The 25,595-nt window shown below is 37.7% G+C and overlaps 1 protein-coding gene across 7 annotated transcripts in view; it reads left to right on the top strand.

The window, feature by feature from the left end:
- The window catches only part of PDE4D (phosphodiesterase 4D), a 582,076-nt gene that overhangs the window by 539,514 nt on the left and 16,967 nt on the right, over window positions 1-25,595 (top strand). For 6 of the 7 annotated variants that reach the window (XR_007373932.1, XR_007373933.1, XR_007373936.1 and 3 more), the window contains one exon: window positions 25,057-25,150. Coding sequence is in view for 1 of the 7 variants with exons in the window: in XM_048931459.1 (XP_048787416.1) it covers window positions 25,057-25,150 (94 nt within the window). In the remaining 6 variants the exon portion in view is untranslated. Of the gene's footprint in view, window positions 1-17,536; window positions 18,516-25,056; window positions 25,151-25,595 lie in introns of those variants that run through there. The other variant, XR_007373937.1, reaches the window with a different exon arrangement.

Below are 25,595 nucleotides of genomic sequence, written 5' to 3'. Positions count from 1 at the left end.
TAGTGTATAGAATGCTCTATAAAATGTAAACTTAAAGGTAGCTCACCCTGAACAATTTCTTTTACGTAGAAACAGTAGTTTTCACAATCCATCAGTCACCCACTGGAGCTTCAAAGGGTGATCTCAATAAAGAGTAATTTGCTAAGTGAGGTATGATTCAGGTGTACTTGGTGACCCAAGGAAGTAGTTGTTAGCTTTCAGAGCTGATTTCAACAAAGAATGGGCAAACACCTAAGTTGACATTTGGCTGTGCTCTTCAGTGGTGTTTCTGCAAAGTCATCAGTGAGACTACAGAAAAGTAGTGGAACTCCAATAGCAAAGAATGGCAGAGGAAAGCATAGGAGGGTTTAGCAAAGATCTAAAAAACTAGCAAGATAGTGGTGTTTCATCAGAAGAGTAAGAAAGAGCTTTAAGAACAGAAGCAACTAGGAAGTAGACTGCCAAAGAAGCATCACATATCTTTAGGACTTACATAACTTTAGGAATGTTTTATTGAAAAATAAGCATGAAAGACTAAAAAAAATAGACTTTTTTTTCATGCATAGAATCATAGAATCCTTAGAGTTGGAAACGATCTTTAAATGTCATCTAGTCCAACTCCCCTGCAATGATCAGGGACACGCACAGAAGATCAGGTTGCCAGGGCCTGATTCAGCCTCATCTTGAAAGTCTCCAGGTATGGGGGGGCATCCACTGTATCTCTGGGCAACCTCTCCCAGTGCCTCACCACCCTCACTGTATAAGACTTTTTCCTTATATCTAACTTAAATCTATCCTCTTTGAGCTTGAAACCATTTCCCCTTCTTCTTTCACAGCAGTCCCTGCTAAAGAGTCCATCCCCTTCTCCCCTCTAGATACTGAAAGGTCTCTACCAGCTCACCTCTGAGTCTTCTCTCCTCCAAGGTGAAAACCCTCAGCTCTTTCAGTCTGTAGTGGCAGGAGAGGTGTTCCATCTTTTGGATCATTTTTCTGGCCCTCCTCTGGACATGCTGTAATAGGTGTGTATCTTTCTTGTACTGAGGACATCTGGACACAGTGCTTCAAGTGAGGCTTCACAAGCACAGAGCAGAGGAGCAGGATCACCTCTCTTCAGCAGCTGACCATACTTCTTTTGATGCAGCCCCGGATATGGTTGGCTTTCTGGGCTGTGAGGGGACATGGCTGGCTCATGTCCTGCTTCCCATCCATCAGCAGTCCCAGGTCTTTTTGACAAGGCTGCGATCAATCCTTTCCTATCTCAGCTTGTACTGGTAATGGATGTTGCTTTGACCCAGGTGCAAACCTTGCACTTGGATTTGTTGAACCTTACAAGGTTCACCTGGGCCCACTGTTCAAGCCTGTCTAGGTCCCTCTGGATGGCATCCTGTCCCTCTAGTGTGTAAACCACACTCCACAGCTTGGAGTCATCAGCAAATTTGCTCAGGGTGCGCTTGACCCCACTGTTGATATCATTGATGAAGATATTGAAGATTTTAAACCATGCTTCCTAGTGCTATGTCTAGTTTTCCAATTCCTCAAAGGATGGGGACTCCACAACTTTCATCACTTAACCACTGTGTCTGTGAAGAAATTCTTCCGAATGTTCAATCTAATCTGTCTCTGATGCAACTGGAGGTTGTTTCCTTGTGTTTTGCCACTTCTCTCCTGAGAAAAGAGAGCAGCCCCCATCCTGGTACAACCTCCTTTCTGGCAGTTGTGGAGAGCAATGAGGTCTCTTTCAGCTTCCTCCTCTTCCGATGGAACAGGCCCAGTTCTCTGCACTGTTGTAGCTGAAATGATTGACAACAAGCTATAAAATGCTAGGTTTACACTTGAAAGGTAACAAGGAACATATTTTTTGCTCTGGCCTTGTTATGGGAATTAAATTGCTTGTCTCTTTGACACTAGTGAGCAGCATCTGGGAACTGTGAGAGACAGGCACATGGTTGAGATCGTTCAGAATGCCTTATTTGTTTTGCTTTCTGAACATGTGTTTCCCTCGGATTCTCCCTTCTCAGCCTTAGCTGAGCCACATTCAGTCTTTGCCGCTGCTGGCAACTGGAGCCAAAGGGACTCCAGCCCAGCCCAGCTCGTTATGCTTCAGGCTGATTAACGTTCCTTGAGGCAGCCTGCATGGCAACGAGCATACTCGGATGCCTCAGCACCTCTGTCCCCTGCTGCATGCTGCTGGCAGCTGCCCTGGGCACCATAATAGGAAGCTCTTAGGCCTGTCATAAGCAAAAAGGGCTGGGGGGGAAAAAGAAATGCAAGTCTGATGCATGTTGTGGCCATGGCAACAGGCAGTGATGAGGCTGCCATTTTGGAGTGCATGCAGGCTGGTGTGGCTCAACAGAAAGTGTCTTGCTGGATTTACAGAGCTGTTCTGTGTGTGCATGTCAGAGATTTTATGAAACACTACTGGCAGAAACACAGCTTGCAAAAAAAAATCTGAAATTAAGTATGTAAGCATGTCTTTAAATTATTTTTCACTCTAACTGAAAACCTCAGCTGGAAATTTTTTGTGCATATTTACTTCTAAGAAATGACAATGCGATGAATTGTTTGACAAATCATAGTGTATCTTTGAGGATGCACAAACATTAAACCCCAGAGCTCATATTTCTCAGTAAAAATGACTATGTTTTTCTTGTGCTGTGAAGCATGACCAAAGTTTTGTATGTTTGAATGCTGGACACAGGTAAGACTGCACTTGATAATTTGGTAATTAATTCCTTTTTCTATCTTCCTAATGTTATTAAAGCAAATGTGTACATTTGCTAAATGGGGGTGATTTACTGCAGGGTTGGTGTTTTTTGCTTGTTTTTGTTTTTGTTTTTTTTCCCCTCTCTCTAGGCTTTAGAGGCTTTATTTTTTATTTTAGATGAGTTCTTAAAAAGAGCCTATTGCTATGAAGGTGATGAAGGTGGCTGATGCCTACATAGTGTTTAGGATTTCTTGGATAACCTTCAGTACATCCCTGTGTATAGAGCTTAATGCATGATTGTTTGTTTGTTTAATAGAATGGTTAAATTCTGCTGGTGGATAATGGCTAAGTTCTGCTAAAAGATAAAGCACACTGGAGAACTTCTGTAGCAACAAATCATCTGGATTTAAAAACTTAAGTGTTGCTTTTTCTTTTGTTGTCAGAAATGTACATCTGTAGTCTGATCTTTCTTTCACAGTTTTAGCCATGTGAAAAATAGGTTGGTTACAGCCATGTTAAAAAAATAAAACTGTGCTGTTAGGATAAAGTAGAACTGCAAAAAAGAAAAAATCATCCTGTCCCTGTGTTGTTGGGGTTCTTCTTTCCTTTCCAGATAGCTATTATTCCTGTACTGATGTATCTCTTAGATGGTTTAGAAGTGGCATAAATAAAACAAAGCTGATGTACATCGGGTTTTTGCTTTTGTTTTGTTCTTTCAATTATTATCAGAGCTTGAACAATTTCCTGGTGATAGGAAACTAAAGCTGGCTGACAGACGTAAGTAGGGGATCAGAGGATAAATTTGGGTCTTAAATCTTTCTTCCTCTCCGTCATTTAGTGAGTGTCTAAGAATGAAACTATACCTTAATTGCTGTTAGAAGGAGGGGTGATGGGGTTTTCTCTCTGTGCTCTTTTCTTGTTCCTTTCTCAGAGCCTTGACTGCTGTGCATTAACACTGTACAAACCTATCTGCTCCCCAGTCTGCCTTGCTGCCCGCATTCTGCTCAGTGATGTGCTCACCCTTGGAGATGCACATAGTGTGACTGGGAGCACTGCAGTGTGTCACGAAGTGCAGGCACTGGTGTAGTGGTGTGAGATCTATTGTGACCCATCCCTTCTTGTGAGTGGAGGACTTTGAGCTGTTTTGATGGCTCACAAAGCTGAGAGATGTGCATCCTTTTGTTCTTGGAAAACTTTCCAAGCAAGAATAGGCGTTTGTGTTTAGACTGTTACTTTACATGAGTGAAGATGAAGACAACAGTAAGCTGAACAGCAAGCAAGGCAAATATTTGTTTCTAGTCAGCAGAAGCATGTATTATGCTTATGGTAAACTGTACAATACTGGGAGTAAGCATTACCTAATGTGTGCTAAGAAAACAGTCATAAAAACCAGAAACATTTTTTGTTCTTTAAAGCTAAGAACATGTTTTTTACAGTTATTATATAGAGTTAAGCAGTAATTAATAGAAGAACTATGTCAATCTTGTGAAGTGAGTTTAAAAATTAATTTTTGTATCAGCTAAAGTTATCAAATGCTGCATCCTAACTCATTTTTGTAGAATTTCCATCAGATGAGAAACCAGCTCTCTAGTTGACTATGTAATTGTATAGAGAGGAACTTTCCTGGCTTTGCTTTCTGGTTTAGTGCCTGAGTGAAAGCATGGGGGGCTGGAAGGTGGCACCAGTGATGCCTTCAAGGCCCTGGGGCATCTGAACTAGTCATTTGGATTCAGCTAGAACTTGATCTAATGTCTGCTGGAGCTAGTGAGCGTCTCCACATCAGCTCTGCCAGGCTTTGGGTTCTGCCCATAGCCAGTTTTATTAAGCATTGTTATCTCTTTATCAAGAGCTGGTAGAATCAACTGTTGAGCAGGAGCTCTGAAGAACTGGAAACAATTTCATTTGTTTCATAGTTTTGTCATTTCTGTGCTTTATACTGCAAAACTGCGTGAGTGCACAAGTGTGAGCCTCTTCTCTAAACACATAAATCAGGTATCCCTAGTGTTTCATGCATACTAACTGAGGCTTCTCCAAACACTATACTTTAAAAAGCCACATTTTCACAGCTTATTCTTATTGAAAAAAATAAAAATTCAAGTAAAAAAATGAAGAAGATGCCAGATTTGTTTAAAGCATATTAGTTTTCTGTGATATTAACATGTTTTTTTTTCAAGCAAGGAGTTCACAAGTGACCTAAATTATAAAAGGAAAGCAAATTAAGTAATTAACAATATGATACCTGCTTTTATATATATATATATATATATATATATATATATATATAAAATGTTTATATATATATGTTTATAATATATATATATATGTTTAAGCCATGAATAAAAGCAGTGTTAACAGAAGATTATTACAGTTTGGCCACATAGTGTATACTGGAAATTGTTAGATAATAGCTGCCTTTGAGTGTTCTCAAAGGAAATATTGATTTAGCTATAAAATTATTTCCTTGTAAATACTGATTTATTGGCACTCTGTTGAGCCAGGACTGCTTGGGAACAACCTACTGTAATTTTACAGGGGGTTGAATACATTGATGAGGGTGAAGTAAACCTTGTTTTCTGTTTATATACTGCATACTACTTAGGTAGCTTTGAAAGTAATGCCTCCTATTTATTTCCACAGGAACTACAATATTTACAAAGAGCATAATAATACTATTAGATAGAGCAAATTCTCAGCTGCAGATAATTAGTTGTGCAACTACAGGAAAGCCAGAGAAGGAGTTTCTATAAGGGCATGTAGTGATAGGATAGGGGAGATGGCTTTAAACTGGAAGAGGGTAGATTTAGACTAGATATTAGGAAGAAATTCTTTGCTGTGATGGTGGTGAGATACTGAAACAGGTTGCCCAGCAAAGTTGTCCCCTCCCTGGATTTGTTCAAGGCCAGGCTGGAGGGGGCTTTGAGCAACGTGGTCTAGAGGGAGGTGTCCCTGCCTGTAGCAGGGGTTGGAATTACATGATCTTGATGGTCCATTCCAGACCAAACCATTCTATGATTCCATGATTTTTGACCCTGCCATGCGCTTAAAAATCTGTACTGGCAGAGGTCAGCCACTTTTGCCACTGTTGAAATGCACCACCCTCTGCCTCACTGTGCTACATGTAGCACTCACTGACATTCACTGATGCTTGCTGAACACTTACGGAGACCAAACAATGGATGTGAGCACAGCCAGGTGGCAGGTGGTGCATATCAGCAGTGGCAACAGTGACCTGAAAAACAAGCTACATTCCAGACAGCCGTGCAGATTTTTACAAGTGTGCTCTTTGTTGTAGTTTCAGAGGGAATAAGCAGGAGGCTTTACTTTTGGAGTAGCCTATTTATTTATCTCCTTATATACTACTTGACTCCATGGGGCAATTTTGATGTTTTTATTTCTTTGATCCATTTCATAATAAACATCAAAATTCTCTCAGATGAGAAAGCTTGTACTAAATTCTTTAAACAGGAGCACTACTTTGACTGGATTGTATTGAAGGGCATAAGGTGTGGGGATTGGTAATTACTTTTTTTTCTTTTTAATGGCTCCCTGTAGCCACCTTAACTGCACAAAAATAAGCACAAAAATTGGCCATGTATGGGGCAGCACCTGTTTGTACCTGTGGGCTGTGAGCTGGTGAGCTGACAGCTGGCTCTGGTCTGCAAGATACGTTGTCTAGGAAGCACCAGAGTGAGCCTGAGCTGCTCTACTGTACTATCTTGGGTGGCAGATAGTGTAGCATACAGTTGTAATGCCACTGAGATCGGCAAGCACAAAGCAATACATTTATGCCCCAAAACTGGATCCTGTGTGGAAGATGAGAGATAAATTATGGGCTTCAGTACAATTCCATGAATACACCGCAAGTTTCCTCATGCAAATACTGACACATTTTGTAAGAGAGATTTAAAACACAGAGGTAGCAGGTAAGCAATTTGGGAAATTGCTGAGCTGCCTTTGCCCTGGTTTTATCTTGTCTTCATCTCTCTTTCATGTAGACCGGGAAACCCAATCTCACATTGTACCTGACTGTGGAACTGGAAACCACTTTGTGTTTGCTTCATTTGTCCTGGGGATAGGTGCAGTGCTCAACTCTGACAAAAACAGACCTGCTGGATTTTTGTATGTTTCCATGTATGCATATGACAGAATTGTGGATGAAATTATTATCTGTGCTGTTCTGGACAGAAAGATCTTCATTTTTTTCAATCTAAATCTATTTACAGCTTGTAGTCTAAATACTTAATGAAACAAAAGAAAGATATAGAGGACACAATAGAATGAGTGTTTGTTGATTAATAACCCTCTCTGTTGTGTTTTTTTTTTTCCTTGAAAGAACAATTACACCATCAAATGCACTTTTGTTAGTGGTACATAAGTGATGCTTTAATGAGAACTGGAATCTGAACCAAAAAACTGCATGAAGCAACTTGTAGCCTCTTTCAGAATGTTGATATCTGCTGTGCATGATTTGTAGAAGCTTGCTAAGGCGCGTATCTATCAGAGCCATATTGAGCTTGTGTCAGTATGAGTAGTGTTACTTCTGTCCAGAGTTCTCTGCTTTTGTCTGCAGTGTCTTTGATTTTTTTATTTCATAGGATGGCTATTACCTTCTGTCAGATTTTATAAGCTAATCAGAAGCAATTCTAAGCATAGAAAATATATTTTTTTCATGCCTAGTTTTAATGTAAAACTAGAAAAAAAATGCCATATTTGTTTTAATTTTTGCTTTTTTCGCAAGAATAGCATGTGTGTTAAGTATGACTGCAGCTTTAAGAAGTTCTTAAAAGCCTCATTTGTTTTAGTATGAAATGGCTACCATTCAACAAGGTCTCTGATGAACTGTTAAAACATGTGCTTGGCCAGGTCTACAGCAGGAACACCTCATTAAAGTAAGAATGTTACGTTACGGGCAGAAGGGAGATGAATGCAGGCATACCATCGAGGCTGAATTTTGTTTCTACATAGCAACCCAGTTTCTGCATCAAATAGGCTGTATCTCTAAAGCTAATTTTTTGCTGGTGTAGTTGTATCAGTCTGAACAAACACACCATCACAGTTTTGAATTAGGAGTCATTGTTCCTTGCGGATTTGTCAGGCATACCTCTCTGCAAACATGCACAGTGTTGTCTACAAGCCTCTCTTGTAGCTATCACACAGTAGGTATCTGTGGGTAGCTACACTCATGTACACATACATGTATGTACACACAGATATACATACATACACAGACACACATACCCATAACATGTAAAGTGTGTATAATATGTTTAAGTTATTCAGATAATTTTGTATTTTATATTCATTTATTACAGAACTGTTTTATTAGCATGAATTGACACGATGGAAAAAAAAGCAAAAACAAGAAAGGACAAAATGGGAAAATGCAAAATCGCATGAAGACTGTGGCATGCTCAAGGAATATGTACCATGCTTTTGTTTACTGGTGGCAAGCTTTTGCTTTTTTTTTTCACCAAGCGTGTTTGTTAGATGAGGCTGCTAATTAGGCAAGTGTTAGCTAGATATGAGGTAGGAAGAGAAGAAAAACCTGGTCTGATACTGTTTAAAGCCAAATCCTTTCAATTCAGAAAGGAGCTGTTAGAATTTCCTAAAAATTTCTAGGAGGAAAAAAAAAGTTTATCTTTTCACAGTACTTAAATGACAGAATGCTTGTTTTCAGAGTGCTTTGGTATTAGAAAAACTGAGGTTACAAATTTTTTTAGTCTGAATGCCTTTATGGATTTAGCTCAAATTGTTTTAGGAAAGGCTTTTAACTACACTGTAAGGAAACTGTTCCTATCCCTTAACACAACTGTCCTTGTGCTGTGTTATATAGATGCAACTTGTAAACCTAACATATGCAGTAAGCTGTAATAGAAGGCTCCTGCCCTTACTGTAGTTTGGGCGACATGTTATAAGTTCTAGGAACTAGTGTGCTGCAGGACAGGCAGTTACCTGAGGCTAATATCTTGCACATGCACATCTCCATGGTACAGTAATTGTTGTTAACAGTAGCGTTCTTCCAGCAGCAGTACTGTTAGCTTTAGGGGTGTTATTGAAGCCTTATATCTTTACAGTACCTCTGATATTTTTACTCTTTGTTTTCATTATGTCTTTGGACAGATATTCTCTGCCCAGATGCACTGAAGTAATCATAGGCATTCAAAGGAGGCACATACGCTAGGTCACACCAGTCTCTTTACTTTTTTTGTTTTTTGGCTTTCCTTTTTGTGATGGTGGTACTGTAGCCTAGTACAAGCCCTCAGACTCCGCTTACAGCAAAATGTGCCATTTTTATCTACTTGTTGACCTGATGAAGTATCCTTGTCTGGGGCTGCACTTTGGTAATGAAGCAGTGCTTATTGATATGTTCGGAAAATGATGTGATTGAAAGCATGACAAAGAAAGGCAACCCAGTGAAATGCCCATGTTTCTCAAGGTGAGGCTGCATGAGGCCCTGGACAACCTGATCAAAATGTAGTGTCCCTCTTCTCTGCAGGTGAGTTGGACTAGATGGCCTTCAGAGGCTCTTTCCAACTCTAAGGATTCTATGATTCTATGAAAATGCAGTATAAGCTAAATCATGAGGCTTTATGCAAGGCTGATTTTTACCTGGTTCTGTTCCTACATTTTGTAAAGAGCCAGTGGAGAGGCAGGATTCTTCTCTAGCTGCAAATGAAAGGGGTGAGAGTGATAGCAGTGTTGTAGTTGTCTGTCCACTGTTGCTCCAAAGATATGAGTGGATGCATGCAATTAAAAGAATTGAGATGAAATGCCCCAAAAAGTAGTAGTATCACCTCCTCAAGGCAGCATCTAAGAAGAGGTGGACAAAAAGATGTAACTAAAAATGACCTGCTGTGCCATCCATAGATGCAATTTTAAGGAGCAAGGCTTATCTTTTGTCCTGTGTCTGACTTTTTTTTTTTTTTTTTTTTAACTTGTTTTTGTTTGTTATTTTTGAGGGGAATTGCATAGCTGTTACTGTTGTGTATTATGCATCATCCTGTGCAAGATACCGTATCTGCAGTGAATGTAATGCAAGTGCTAAGGAAAGAGGAGTAAATACTGTTTTTGTTCCATAAATGACAGTTCTTGAATCTGTCCAAGAAAGAGCACCTCCTTACAGGAGTGTATACTCTGTCCAAAATTTTAACTTTCACTTGAATAGTGTTCATGGTTTCCTATCCTGCTATGATTAGAGGGCCAAAGAGTGACTCTTCTATGAAGTGTGAAACTGTTTAGTACTGTAGCTGTAAATATACACTGTTTTTTTAAAGGTTTGTTTGAGATTGTTCACTGCAAAATTGGTTGTCATGGAGGTGAAAGAGATAGAGACAAACATCATTAAAATAATATACATTTCTACATGCCAGGTAGAGACTTTAAAAAAAAAAAAAAAAAAAAGTAGTCTACTCCAAGGTCCCTGAGCTCATGTCCACTTTAAGCTGATTTTTTGTTTGTGTGCCAGCATCTTTCATAAATATAAGAAGAACCTTTGAGCAAAACGTGCAGATATCTATTAAGAAACATGCAGATGTGCTGGATTAACTGTATTTCGACTAACAATGCAGTAATTTAATGTATGTATTTTTTTAATCTTGCTTTAACCTAGGGTATTTTTTGAAGCATATCCAGAGCTGAAGCATAGCTAACTGCCTGTTGGTTCACAGCTTTGCCTGTTATGATGCAGAAGTATTTTATATTTATAAAAATAAATTTGGATGCATGAAAGCATATAGTTTTATTCTGGTTATGATGTGATATGTACATGCAAGTAAACGTAAAGTATTTCATTTTAGCATTGTTTTTTAACAGCAAAACTTCAAAGGCTCTCTTTTCACATCAGATGCTGTTTGCAGTAGTAATTTTGTGGACAAAAATACTTCCTTGTGGTTACGCATTTGGTTCAGTCAATTGCAGAGTGGGATAGAGAGATAACTACCTGAGCTATTTGTCACTGCATCTGCCAGCGGCTGTGCAGTCATAACTGCAGCTGTAATCATGCCCCAATCCACTTTTCTGTGATCTAAATTAGCTTTTAACAGTTGCTTTTATCTAAGTTGCATTATTTTCATAGTGTTGTATTTGAGGGGAAAGGTAAGTATATCAGAGAATATTGTAAACTGGAACATATTAGTGGAAATTAAACTCCATTTTCTGGAGAATATTTGTTGCTGTTTTAGTTGTTATTTTTTAAATGTGTTTCTGTTTCCCTATCATTCTGTAGAGCAATCCCTGCAAGAAGGCTTTAGATGGATCTCATGTCTTAAAGATTGACATTGGTCCCCAAAGCATGAGTTGAAATAGGATGTAATTTTTGTTGTTTGTGCAATTATTTTGGAGTGCCTATTGAAAATAAGTTAATTGTAGAGAATATGTATGAAGATCCTGGTTCAGCACAGTTGGAAATGAGTGGGTTGCATTGTCAAATTTGTTATCAAATAAGATCGAATGCGTTCCTATATACCTGTAGCTAATGCATCCATCATCAGTAGAGGGCAGTAAATACAAACACTGAATTACGTATTCTACCGGAAAGAAAGCTGATTTTTAAAAATTAATTTTTATATTTAAATGAGTAAAAGAGCTCAACTCTTTATTAAACAATTCAGTTGCTGGATTTTACTACTTTTTCCTACTAAAATAATTCAGGCAAACATTGTCATCTCTCTTTTCAGCAACACAAAATAATCATAGTTGATGCATGAGAATTATGCATCGTTTCCCAAATAAAATGATCCATGAAACTTAAAATTCTCCATTGTGTTTAGTGAATGTAATTGTGACAAACAGAAGGCAGCCAAGAAAATTATGCTATTGAAAAGCTGCATAATTATGCTACAGTTCTGGTCCTTAAAGATGAGGCTCCTTCAGAAGAGTGACAGTTTTGTTTCAGTTACAGCTGTCAGTTCTTAGCCACTGGTGGAGTTCATCTCTTGATAGCAGCATGAAACCCAACTTCATCTCCACCCCTGCTTCTCTTGGTGCGTGGCAGCTGATTGCTGCAGCCAGAACATCTCCCCAAACTCCAAATTCCTTCTTTTTTTTTTTTTCTTTTTTTCTTTTTTCCTTTTAAATTACATTCTAGAGACACTCCTTCCAGTAAGGGAGTCTTAGGTGGAACTCAGAGAAGATTGGTGAAGCTGGTTGATGTGGTGTTTCCCTTTCTGCTCTGCTACTTCTAGTTCCAAACCAGTTCTGATTTTGGTTCACTTGAATCCATCCACACGCCCTTGCTTGTGGGATGAAATGACCACTTTTTGCTGCTAGTGGTTTCTTAGCTGTGAGTGGACTTCCAGCCTGTGGGAAGTCTTTTCTGCAAGGACACATGCCAGCCTGAATGTCAGATGAAGTTGGCTAGTCCTATGGAAAAAGTTGTTTTTATGATCAGTAAGACTCAGATATAACATGGGTAACTGCTTCCACTGTCTACTGTGTAGAGGTCAATCTATAAAATGTTTTTTATTATTTTTCAGGTGGCATTCTCATTTTGTTCATGAAAAATATTCAGATAGTCTGTTCCTGTTTTACAGACTTAAAAGCTAAAATCTGGGGTGCATTTAGCTAGCTGTCTTCCTCTTAGTTTTTCTTTTTGTCACATATGCACTACATCCAGAGTACTTGCACTCACAATTGATGCCTAGACATCTGTTGGGAGGCTCCTGATGCAGCTTTATAGATGATCTGGGGCATTGTGTTTGTGTTAAAAAGTACTGTTCTCAGTCTTCAAAGCTGAGCACATTTATATGAGATCTCTCATATGTCTGGTTACTGCCCTGCAGAAGGAAGACCAAGACTGTAAACCTCCCCTGGGACAGATGAAAAGTAGTGCTTTCTTTCTGTCCTTCTCCTGAAACCTAAAGCATTGCCTTCTTTCTTTTGTAGTTGACTGCACCTTCAGGAATCTTTATGTACAACCAAGGGAGGGGAAGTAATGTGGTTACTTTATTTTGGAAGATCAGACTTTCTGCCATGCTTCTGAAGATATAATTCTTTTTTTTTTTTTCCTTGTTATTTATGAATTTTTGTATATCAGAAGCCCTGCATCAGATCTCAAGGATAAGTGAGCATTCCTTGACAGTATTCTGTTCCACAGGATCTTTTGGTCCAGTCTGTGTACCCTAGAGTGAATCACACACAACTCTAGGTCCTTTTGGCAAATCATGACTGTTAATATGACAGATGGAAAAAAGAATGGAATTCCTCACAAGTACAGGTAAAATCCTGTATTTATAGAAAAAAGCAACACAATTAAACTTTTCATGTTCTTTTGGAAGGAAAATGGAATAAATAGTTTAAATAGTATGAGTGCTGACAACTCTAGAACTTTGAACTTTGTATAGAAGTAAAGATTATTGCTTAGATTGTAATATAAATGTTTATGGTAACTCGCTGCAAACTTTTACTTCATCACAAATGCACAACTTTTAAATTGTTAAAGTTGCTTTCTAGGAGGGCGCTTTTGTAGGAAATGTATAATCATCCTCCATGATACAAGCTATTTAGAAGGTAGCATTTCATCTGAAGAAGGTTAATTTTCTGGGCTCATTAGCCTTTCATTAACAGTCAGCCCGGGCTCATTAGCCTTTCATTAACAGTCAGCCCTTGAATGAATGTGGTTTAGCCCATTCTTAGCTTCTTTCTCCCTTCAGTCTATAAACTCTTCAGAGTTGTTGATTTCTTCAGTAGTACACCATGAACTATGTTGCCTTGTTGCCTTGAGTTTATTTGCAGGTAAATTCTGTGAATTGTAGTTTACATGAACAGTATAATATTAAATGAGTGTTTCCTGTATCTCTGTATCCTCACGGTTCACTGTATTTTTTTTTTCCTTTCAATTTTTCTGTTATGTGGAAGTTTCCATAGCAGTGACTTTAATTCCAGGACATGAATGAGAAAAAAGAATACTGCAAGATAGTTTCAGGTCTTGCAGAATGTGATTTAAAGTTGCTTGATTAGATGAAGACATCTTGTGGATGACTGTTTGAAATCCATCAACAGTGCTTCCTACCCCATTTATTGTGCTCTTTCTCAAGATCAAGGTTGCTATTGCAGAACAGTGTATAGCACTAAATCAAATGCCTTGCAACAATTCAAAAATATAACATGTTTAAAGGCTTAAAACAGTATTTACTGGCAGTAGTTACATTCCTTCTTCATAGTTCCTTACAAAGCAAATGCATATAATACACGTACTTCAGATTTTTCTTTGTTTTACCCAGGTCTTAAATTTTACAAAGGTGCCTGAAGTTACCCTGCCATACTGCTTACAAATTTTAATTGGCACAAAATTAACATTTTGCAGTCTTTCAAAATTCACTAAAGCTGAACATTACAGCTCCTGGGATCTCTGCCACCTCTTTCATGACTCTTGTGGAGAAAGTTACCCAGACTTGTTGATTAAATAATGGCCAACATTTCCTAAGGGTGTTAAGAGACTTTGTCACCTTTCTGCCTCTCAGGGTTCTGTACGTAGGTTGCTCTGATAGTAAAGCCTCCTATTTATTTCTATGGAAAGTATAACAGATACAAAGAGCATAACAATGCTTCTTGATAGAGCAGATGACAGTGTTATTGCTAGGAAAGCATTGCCTGCATAGTCCATCCTTCCTTGGCCCAAACAGTTATAAGTCAGAAGATGCCAAATTTAGACTATGTGGTGGATGTGTTAGGACAGTCCAGTCGAGATTAGCAGTGTGCCCCATGGTATTCAGACTGATATGGGGCTTGGTTTTATCGTGTTGCAAGAGAAAGGTTATCTTCTTCCCTGGCCCGACTCTGGAAGTTTGAGCCTTCAGCTCAGTTAACATTGTGATGTAGTTATCAGACTTGGTGGTTTGTCTGAGTTTCATGAAATACAGAAGGATCACCCTTTTCCTATCCTAAAAATAAGTGTGTATGACTTTACACACTGAAGGCTGCATCTTGAACTTTTCTATAATGGGGAATTCACATGTCGTCACTGCATGGACTGTTGCTTTGACTCCGACTCATAATGATGACACCATGTCTTGCCACCATTAATGACACAATCCAGGAAACTGTCATCTTCAGCACTGTATTAGTTCAGAACATCCTGACAAACTTCCCTGCAATTTTCTTCCTGTTCCTGCGTGATCATTTATGAAGCCCATCTGGCACAAACTTTGCATTATTCCAACATTTCCACCATTGTTCCCAGCACATTGAAGCTGACATTCAGTTTTGTACACAGTTCCCTGGTTGCAGTTTTCCAATATGCATGGATGAACTGATTGAAACATTCTTTATTTTGTGGTTGGCAGCTGTAATGGCTGTCCATAACATGGCACATCTTTCATGGCACATCACCACAGCAGAAACGTGCCACCCACCAGCTCACTGTGCTGACATCCACTGTTTGGGCCCCATAAACATTCAGCAAAGATTACTGAATGTCAATGGTTGCCATTAATTCCACATGGAGGAGTAATATGACACACGTTTGCTCCATGTGCACTTCCATGTCAGAAACATTTTGCCTGAGTGCCCCTCTGCTGCCATCTGTTACATGGCAACAACATGGAATGAGACATTGGTGGAAAGGTCAGTCTCTACTGCCGTATCACCAGCCTTTATCTGCCTTTGACATCATGGACCAACAGGCATTACTTCTAGAGCAGCCCTAGTGCAGCATTGCTTGTGGAAAACGTACTTGTTTTCTAAATTATTTTTTTACTCAGTTAATGTATTTTCAAATTACACTTTTCTCACTTCTGTATTCTCTGTTTGATTGAAACTAATATAGAAAAATGCCATTATTCCACATTATTCCTTCTCCCTGTTGTGTCTTCATAGGTATGTCATATTTCTCGATTTCCACCTATCTCTAACTTCTATTTTTCTTCTCTGTGTTAGTTACACAGCAGATATTTTAAATATTCCTCATCTGAAAGTGTTTTGTTCTTTCAAGGACAGAGAGAAATGACATGAGCTTTGTTTTCCAGTGTCCATTTTTACCCCCTGTTGCCTTCCTTCCGTAGTCCCTACTTGCTTATGAATCTTCAAGCAGCAATTTGTACCTTTTTAGCTGTATTCAGAGGCAGCTCTTGCAATCATCAGTGTTGTGATTTTTGAGATGAGGTGGAAGTCAATGATGCAGTCTATTTAATTAAAGAAATCAACAAAACTATTTTCAGCTCTCATTGTTAGTATTGGGTAAGAGCAGTGCTCTCTTGTGGGTGAATGGAAAACAATGCAATGCAGGCGTAGAAAAGGTTTATATTTAATGTTACAAAGCTGAGATGAAACGAAAAACAGGAGAAGTATTTTTCAGATATGCTTCTTAGGCTGTTTTAATTTCTTTCTGAGTCTCCATAATAATCCATCTGTTTTCAAAAATTAATTGCTTTGTATTCATCTGCTCTAGATCTAGGACAGGTGTATCTGTGCTTTTTATACACATTTTATATTACCTTTCCTTATGAAAACAGATACATGCTGGATGGTCCTTTGACTGTAGCCATTTGTCACACTGTTACGCATTTCTCTGCTGTAAGGAAGAAATTTGTTAATCCTGTGTTTTGCCATATTGATTTCTACAGGCTTAATTCTTCCAAATGCATTCACTGTTGCTGACATTGCTGGGTGGCATCATCCACAGATCTGGAAACCACTTCAGCCTAAAGGTCCCTTATGACTGTTGCCAATCAGCATCTCCCAGTGAATCAGCACTGTGGCTCAGGCTGGATGCTACACCTCATTCAGCCTGTCCTTAGGCATTTCTTCATTGTCATGTCAGGATGCTCTCCCATTTTCTGATACAGCAGAGTCTCGGAAATTTGCCGCATTAATGCATATGCCTTGCACAAAGTGGTGCACGATAATGTATTCCTCCATTTAAGTTTTAGTCACTGAATGGCAGATGGCGGGGTATTTTATTTAATACTGTGCGTCAGCTTACCGACATGTGCCGTTTTCAGTTAATCTTTTTTTTTTTTTTTTGGCTTTGGATATATAGCTTTAATTGATTGTATTAATCTGCCAAGGCAGAATGAGCAAAAGTTGAGTAAATAAATACAGTGAGAATATGAGAGTGCTAATATCTTTCTTTTGAATTCTCCATGGAAACTTAGTATTTTCTGGGAATTATAAGACACGTGACCACCTGACCAGCCTTATTTCAAGAATAGCGGTTTTTTTTCTATTAAAATAGGAGAAGAAAAAAACCCACATGCATATGCACATGAAAAGAAAAGAAAGGAAGAGAGAAGAGAAGAAGAAGAAGAAGAAAAAGAGAGGAGAGGAGAGGAGAGGAGAGGAGAGGAGAGGAGAGGAGAGGAGAGGAGAGGAGAGGAGAGGAGAGGAGAGGAGAGGAGAGGAGAGGAGAGGAGAGGAGAGGAGAGGAGAGGAGAGACAAAGAAAAGAAAAAAGGAAAGGAAAGGAAAGGAAAGGGAAAGGAAAGGAAAGGAAAGGAAAGGAAAGGAAAGGAAAGGAAAGGAAAGGAAAGGAAAGGAAAGGAAAGGAAAGGAAAGGAAAGGAAAGGAAAGGAAAGGAAAGGAAAGGAAAGGAAAGGAAAGGAAAGGAAAGGAAAGGAAAGGAAAGGAAAGGAAAGGAAAGGAAAGGAAAGGAAAGGAAAGAAAAGAAAAGAAAAGAAAAGAAAAGAAAAGAAAAGAAAAGAAAAGAAAAAAAAAGAAAAAAGAAAAGAAAGAAAAGAAAAAAAAAGAAAAGAAAAGAAAAGAAAAGAAAAAAAAAGAAAAGAAAAGAAAAGAAAAGAAGAAAAGAAAGGAAAAGAAAGGAAAGAAAAGAAAAGAAAAGAAAAGAAAAGAAAAGAAAAGAAAAGAAAAGAAAAGAAAAGAAAAGAAAAGAAAAGAAAAGAAAAGAAAAGAAAAGAAAAGAAAAAGAAACTGACTTTCAATGGGCTAAGAAAATCATTTTTTAATTTAGATTTCATAAAAATGAACCCCCTTTTCAGTGTTACAGTACGTAAAGATTGCTCAAGAATCCTTGTAACTCTGTGTTGTTTTTTTTTCTCCTTCATTAAGAAATCTCAAAGTATTTATTTCCCTTCCATATGAAAAATTGAAGAGGCTAAGAAGGACACACGACCATACAGAATACTCATTTTAACTGCTTGGATGACAAGTCCATTGAAATGAACTGGCAAATGCTGCCAAGGGTACAAGAACTCAAACTAACTATTTCTGAATGGAGTGTGAATGCTGCAGGGGGGGAAGCCATTATTAAATGGCATTTTCTGTTTCAAAAAAAGAAAGGAAAAATGAAAGAAATATCCCATTCCCAGGAGACTCCCTGGTGCTGGCCAATCAGAAATTATCCTACCTCATGTCACCAGCCCCTTGCATTTATATCTTTTAGGGTGACATACTATTGGTTGCTAGTTAGGCTCTATGGGAGGGATTAGTGGCACTCTTTGTGGCTTCCCCTTTAGGTCCTTATTTGGTAGCTGTTGATAGAGCAAGTCTTTCCAGCAGCTGAGCATCTTGACATACATTATTCATTAAGTCCTGGTGTTCAGGAAATATGCATATCCCTAGCTCTTCTGATATTTCTTCAACTCATTCAATATGTCTCTTCAACATTGCCTGTGAGTGCTTGGAATTTTACAAATGGCATTTTTACAATCAGAAGACTACACAGTTGGATTTCATTTCAGAGTGCCTCCTGTGCACACAGTTGCTGAGAACCTGAAGATCAGCAAAAAGAATTAGGAGAGAAGGCATCTTTCTTCTTGAAAGTCTTTTGCGGTATCAGATAGCAAAGAACTGAACAGCTTAGATTTGGTAGTATAGAAAAAAAAAAATCAAAAATGCCTGAGGCAAACTATTTACTCTCAGTTTCTTGGGGCTACATAAAGGTAGGATTTTGTTTTACCTTTTAAGAACATTGATTTGCGGTGTGTGATTGCATGATTACTGGATATCACGAGTATTTGCGGATAACAGGGCTATGGGTAATATGCATATAAAGTCAAAAATCAGAAAAGCACGCCTTTGTTCAGCAGTGAGGATGAACTGCACTGTATACAGTCTTTCTTATGTGCTGGAACCTGTAAAATAATGTTGCAGTAGTGGATAATTAGACAATACACAGTGCCATAGAAATTCAGAAGAGTTTTGTGTTCTTTTATGAAAGATTGCTACAAAAATGTATTTATAGATCTTAAAGGATTAAAAACAAAACAAAACAAAAAAAATCACTAAAAACTGAGGCAGCATACAATAGGTTACAGCGTGATTAAAGAGGCTGAGGATAATGGATGAATGCATGACTCACACTGATTTTAACAGCTGAAGAAATGTGAAATTATCAACAGTATGTTTCAGCAGCATTTTCTGTTAGCCTGTGCATGTGTGACAGTTTATTGACTAAAACACAGGGAGACTGAAAATTGTGTTCTTCTAATATTGATCTACATTATTATGTAGAGCAGCTTTGAACTAGCTTCAAGCTGCAGTTGTGCTAAAAAATAGTATTAAATCAGCTTTTATCTCTTTTATGGGAAAGTTTGCACCAATAAATTAAATCAGTGTGCCAGTCAATGAAATTCACTTAATACCAAGCTAGGCTTGGGCACTGTTTTATCTCTGTTTGTTTATTTGTGCTTAAAAACAAACAGTGATATTTCCATATGGTTAATGAAGCATCATCCTTTGATTGACATGCAGTAATTCTTCCAAATAATCCCGTTTCTCTTTTTTACTGAATTAAGTGATGCAAGTATTTAATTAAATCACTAAATATTACAAACAAAATACTCACTGATTGAATCTCTTGTGCTTTTTTGTATTACTACCTGCCTTTATAATTTATTTGTTTTGAAAGTGGAAGTGTAAAACCCTCTTTAGGTCATTGTGTCCGATCAGGTCATTGTGACCATTCTCTGCTACTGCAGAATTGTTACGGTGTATTCTCAGGGATTTTGTTCAGTCATCTGTGAAGAGACTGGGTTCTGTTATGCTGACTAGGTGGATTCCTTTCTCGTTTATAAAAAAATAAGATGCAATTATTTTCCATTCAGCTAATAGAAAAGTATTTATTGTAATTTGCTTGGAAATATTTTCTGGATTGCCAGACAGATACTGTGGTGTTCTTTCTTGCTCAATAACAAAAATTAAATCACCAAACTTAAAAAAAAAAAAAAGAAAAAAAAGAAATCACTGTTACTTACCTTTAAAATGGTTACAGTTATTAATTAAAGCTGAGTAGGCAGCTCAGCAGTGTAGCTGCAGCTGATTACACATGGAAAATATGTCCTCTATTGTATAGACAGTGTCCTATACTTTGTATAGGTAATGATTTCAATATAGAAGTAAAGTAGTACTTAAATACAGTTACAGCATAGTGCTTCCTAAGTTCACAGCATGCATATCTTAGGAAAAATGTGAAGATGTAGAGGAAGATCTACACTTACTGGCAAACAAAATTCAATAATTTAGAATATTTTTGAAATGACAAGAAAGACTGAGGTGTGTTAGGTCATGACATACATTTGCATTCCTTACTATTTATATATTTTACTTACTTGTCTGTGCTTCAGGCTATACTTTATTGTCTTCTTTTAAATTATATTGGAGAGAATGATGGCCTGATGGATGTAAGAGATTGGCTTTCACTGAGTATTGCTTCAATAAACATTAAAAACAGAAACCTGATGAATCTATAAGGCTGGCATATTTTCAGTTATGTATAATAGTTTAGTGTATATATATATATATATATAATTTACATATATATATACACATATATATGGTTAATATATATAGTATGTATAAATAGTACTGTTTGTTTTATTTTGAGTTATGAATGCCTTTCTAAAAAGTAGCTGTTTTGAGGAGCAGGTAGCCTGAGTGAGAGAGGTCCTCTTAGGGTATCTCCACCTAAGGCAGTTCTGCATGCTTCTCCCTATGCAAGTTAACTGCAGACTGTGCATTTATTGAAGCTTTTTGTTACTGAATCAAGGAATGACATTATGCAAAAGATGTAATCAGTAAACTGCATTTATATTAAGTGTGCAGATCAAACTTCATAGCCATGAACTGATTTTCTGGGTAGATCTTTGTGTCTTCGGAGTTGAACATGAAGTTTCCTCTGGCTTACAGATGCTAAGTCTCCCCAAATTATATCAATCTGGTCACCATTTGGGAATAGAGTTACTGTGAAAGACAGTCCAAATTTTTTTACATAACTTTGCTGACATCATCAGAAATCATATCTTTTCCTCCACAGAATTGTTTATTTATACCATCAGTTGGCTGTAATATATTTATACAGTGACATGGACACACAGAGCACAATTGTAGAAGGACTTTAACTACCCAGCTCATTCCTCAGTCTGTAATGTGTTCTTTGAAGATGACTGCTATTTAGAAACCTGTTCTTAAACACATTTATTCTTATGCATTACAGCTCTCTTGGTATTCTCAGATTTTGTTTCTTTTTTTTACTAAACTCTGCTTGTGTGACAGCAGTATTCAGCAGTGAAGAACTGCATAATTGACTTAATGGACATTTTATAGCCTGTTCATTTCCTGAGGGAATTTCCTAGGTGATAGTCAAGGGCAGTTATATTCTAGGGAGGTACAGAAATGTCATTTTTCTAATCTTACAGAGCCTAGCATGTAAAATGTGAAAACCTTTCTGAAGAAGGATGCAATATATGCATAACCTTTCCAAAAGCCTCCACTTTCTGCCTATATTGAGCTGACAGTATCGTAATTTAGTTGTATGATGTAAATGTAAATTTCTAACAGCAGGTTGGATCCATTGTGACTGATTCCCTTCAACTAGGAGTGTATGTGCTATTCAGTTTTTAAAAACTCTTAGTTAAAATGTGTTTTACATTTACTATTAATAGCAAGAATTTCTTCATGGTTAGTTTGACTTATTGTCAAAAAGTGCTAAATGTTACTTCTGAGATGACAAATGATGAGAGTATAGGTAGTCTAGCCAAGTTCCAAGCACTTACAAGAGATGTTTCCTGGATGACTGAAGCAGTGTTGACTCACGGATAAAACAGAAACTCCTCTGATTTGCAGTGAGATCTTGCGGGAGCCACATGAGACTTAGGCAGAGATTTATTCTCAAATAACAGTGCAGGGATACATAAATGTGTGGAAAGCTGGTGTTCCTTGAACAAGCAACTGCATAGGGTTTTGCTTAGGCCTGTATAAAGTTTCTGAAGACTTGGTAAAATTAGAGGCTTAGATTTGGTGTATTTTTTCTTCTCCAAAGGAGATTTTAAACATGAAAGGATTAAGTAACATGCAGATATACTGAAACCAGATCGTTTTTTGATTATTTTGCAATATCTCTGTCACTCTTCATTTCTTTTATTTCTCTCATACTTTATTGTTCTTCATCAGAAACAGCTGTCTGCTTACGGTATACAACTTCATATGATTCAGTGTGGATGACAGTCATAAGGTTTAGTCATGTATAATTAGGAAATCAAAGCAGTTTTCTGAACTCCATCTCAGTCCAGATGTTTTCAAATAGTTGTCAGTTAAAACCCATTCAGCAGCAGCACAACCTTTTCCAGGTTTTATGCTGATGGTCTAGCTTATGTGTTCAGGTGGCTTGTGGGTTGATTGGAGGAGGAGAGGCAGGTCTCTGCATCAGACAGAAATGTAGAAGTAGAAGGGACTAGTGTGCCCCATCAAGACTAGTCCTCTGTCGCTGTGAGCAATAAATATTTATTTCAAAATTCCTAGACAATGTACTACAAGCTCTTCAAGATGATGCCCAGTGCACAGTAAAAAACCCGAAAGCTCAAAAGCCAGAATTTTTCTCAGCACTGGAGAACAACAACACACAGGATATACTAACCTCTGTGTTTATATGATATTATTCTGTGTAATGTAGAAATAGTCCAAATGCTAAGCTCCAGCTGAGGGCAAAAAGGACTCCCAGTGTTTATTACACTGAACATGCTGGAAAACTTCTAGCTGCCAGTCATTATACAGAGTGTTTAGCACTGAGTGTGAGCATTACTTGAGAAATGTAATTCTGCAGCATTGCAAGGTACTCCATCCACTTGCTGTAAGTGGAACTAGCCTCCAGTGTTAGGAAGAAAGATATTTTTCTCCCTTTCTGCCCAAAATTAAATATAAGAATCAGAGAAAAAAAAAAATCACTTTTTTTTTTTTTTTTTTTTTTTAATCAGGTAGCTGCAGAGGAGGCTTTTATAGATGAGTTCCCAAGCCATACTTATGAGCAGTGGCTAGATGAACCTTTTTTAAAGAGCAGCAGTTGTTTTTCTCTGCAGCTGCAAAAACTGAACATCAGAGTCACCTATGCGGGCATATCAGGAATCAGCTAGATAGACACAGACTTGTGGAGAGGGATCCAGAGACATTAGCAGCATTAAAATTAAGAATGAGAGAAAATTGGGGCAGTAGTAAATATACTGATGACATATCTGGAAGTTAATGCCATTTTGTCAACTTCTGGCATTTGATTATTCCTATACATTTCATGTAAAGTTTCAGGTTCTGAATGTAGTGTGGAGAAAAGTAAGTCTGTGAGATTGTCATTGTGAATTATTTCTCACCTTGGATGTGTGAAAAAAGCTGTGGACTTAAAGGCATGTTAACAGATTAAAGAAGGGCTTTAAAATGTATTTTCAGGACTTTTAGCACTGTTATGTTATTTTTTTGCAAGGATTGACTCATTTTTAAATATTTATAACATTGGTCACAAACATGTAATGTCACTGTAGAGGACAGTGCTGGTTTCATGCAGAATATGTAGCCATAAAGCTCATAGCTTACAAAGTGTTTGCAGTATGGTTCAGATTTTCGTAAATCTGTTGAACTCTTTCTGGCACATGGGTGTGTTTAAGATAAAAATTGTGCCTTTGGTATGTGAGAGAAGTAGCATTTGTTGTAGGAGTCTTTGTAGGAGGAAATTCCTGGGCTGATGGCATGTCAAGGTGGCAGGAAAATGCAGTGGCTAATGGTTAGAGTGTTACACTAAAGGCAATTTTTATATGGTGCACTGTGAGCAATACAGTAATTCGTGACTTCCAAAGGCATTGTAAAGAAAATAATATCTTTAGCTGTGCAAAGCCCCTTTGAAGCAAAGGCTTTGATTTCAGTGGGATGAAATGGAAAAAAAATGGATAATGTTTTGTCTAGTGCTTTGTTTAATATATAAAAGAAGAATTTACCAATTTTCTACATAAAAAGAACTTCTACAGGGTTGTATACTAAGGACAGAGATTGCTTAATGTAACAAATTATCATGACTGGGTGAACAAAGTGGACGATGAGTCTGAAAATAACATAAATTGCTTGACTTTGTTAGGAGAAGACAGGAAACTAATAAAAAATGAGAAGATGGTGAAATAGTAGACTAAGTTCCATTATGACAGATATTGATTTAAACTGGAAGGATTTTTTTTTACTGGATTATGGGTATTGCTGAGTTCTATTTATTGGTAATATCAAGACAGGAGTCAGAGCACTGGCACAGGTGTCAGAGCACAGAGGTTGTGGAGTCCCCTTCAGAAATTGCCTGAGTGTGGGCTGGGGCACCCTGCTTTGGCAGCCAGATGAACCTGAGGGATCCCTGCCAACCCCAGCCCTTCTGAGATTCTGCAAGGATGTCTTTTAATCCTGTATTTCTGAATGAATTAAGAAAGAACTATAATGATGCAATTAGCTGTAAGTGATTGGAATGCTAATATCCTCTTGCATAAAACAGATTACCTGTGGGACTTGCTATCTCACAGGGAAAACAAGTTTTCATAGATAGCTGTTTTCTATATCATATGGGTACTGGAAATTTTCTGAGGCATCAGACAGGGCAAGTCATTGAATTGACAAAAATAATTTTAAGAAAAACATAAGCTTAGTTCTGTTTGTACTGGCGTGTAGGAACTCAGTAAGTTTGATACATTTAAGGAGTGCCATCAAATATATTGTGTAGATCAGTGATGAGGCATGCAACTTGAACAGTTGTAAAATGTATCACCAAAAATGCACAGTAAGTTAATTTATTAGTATGATAAGACATCCTAATAGACAAGGTCTTGTATAAACATGCTTGCATTTTATCTTCAAATTAAAATGAAAACCTGAACAAAAGATGCACTGTTTGTATTTTTATGCATATGCCTTATAGCTTTCACTTGAAAGTAAGATCCTGTGCCTAAGTAATTGAATCACTGTTCAGTATTTCTGGGAGTAAAGAATTATATTGTTCAAACCAGGAATAAGGTAGAAGGGAAGAACAAAATTATATGTCATTTTTCCTTTCACTGTTACCTTAATTTAGTATGTACTCTGACTGTTGTGTCCTTTGTCCTATTACAAGTCAACTGCATTTTCTCATCCTATCTGGAATATGTCTTGATCACTTATTTACAATTTATTGTTGTTGTTGTTCCTTTCCAGTTTAAACGTATGCTCAACCGGGAGCTTACTCACCTGTCTGAAATGAGCAGATCAGGCAACCAGGTCTCGGAATACATATCGAACACATTTTTAGGTAAGATAGTGATGGGAGCTTTTACCTTTTTGTTTGTTTGTTTTTAAGGCTTTTAAAATTGCGTTGCTTTCCATATTGCTTTCTGTCTTCAGAAGGTGTACATTCAGTATTTCATTGGCCAGTATTTGAGCAGAGTACGGTTGATCCATTCCATCACAGTTCATTTAGTTTGTGTGTGTAGTCCCCTGTAAATGTAGTGACAAATAAATATTCATCTACATATTGTCATGTAACGTTACAGTGATTGCTACCAAATTAAACAGTGAATATATAATGAGAAGTATGTGATATATTAAAAATAGTTCTTCCATTCTGTTTCCCTTATGGCCAGAAGGAAAGTTAGAGCCAAGCGGTTTCAGTGTGCAGAAAGCAGACAATCACAAGTAACCTCATTAAATCTCACAGTTCAGATGCTTTGGTATTCCCTGCCTACCCGTGAGAAGGC

The sequence above is a fragment of the Lagopus muta genome, chromosome Z (genome assembly GCF_023343835.1).
Source record: "Lagopus muta isolate bLagMut1 chromosome Z, bLagMut1 primary, whole genome shotgun sequence".
Taxonomy (NCBI): Eukaryota; Metazoa; Chordata; class Aves; order Galliformes; family Phasianidae; genus Lagopus; species Lagopus muta.
This window is presented reverse-complemented; position numbering and strand designations above follow the sequence as displayed.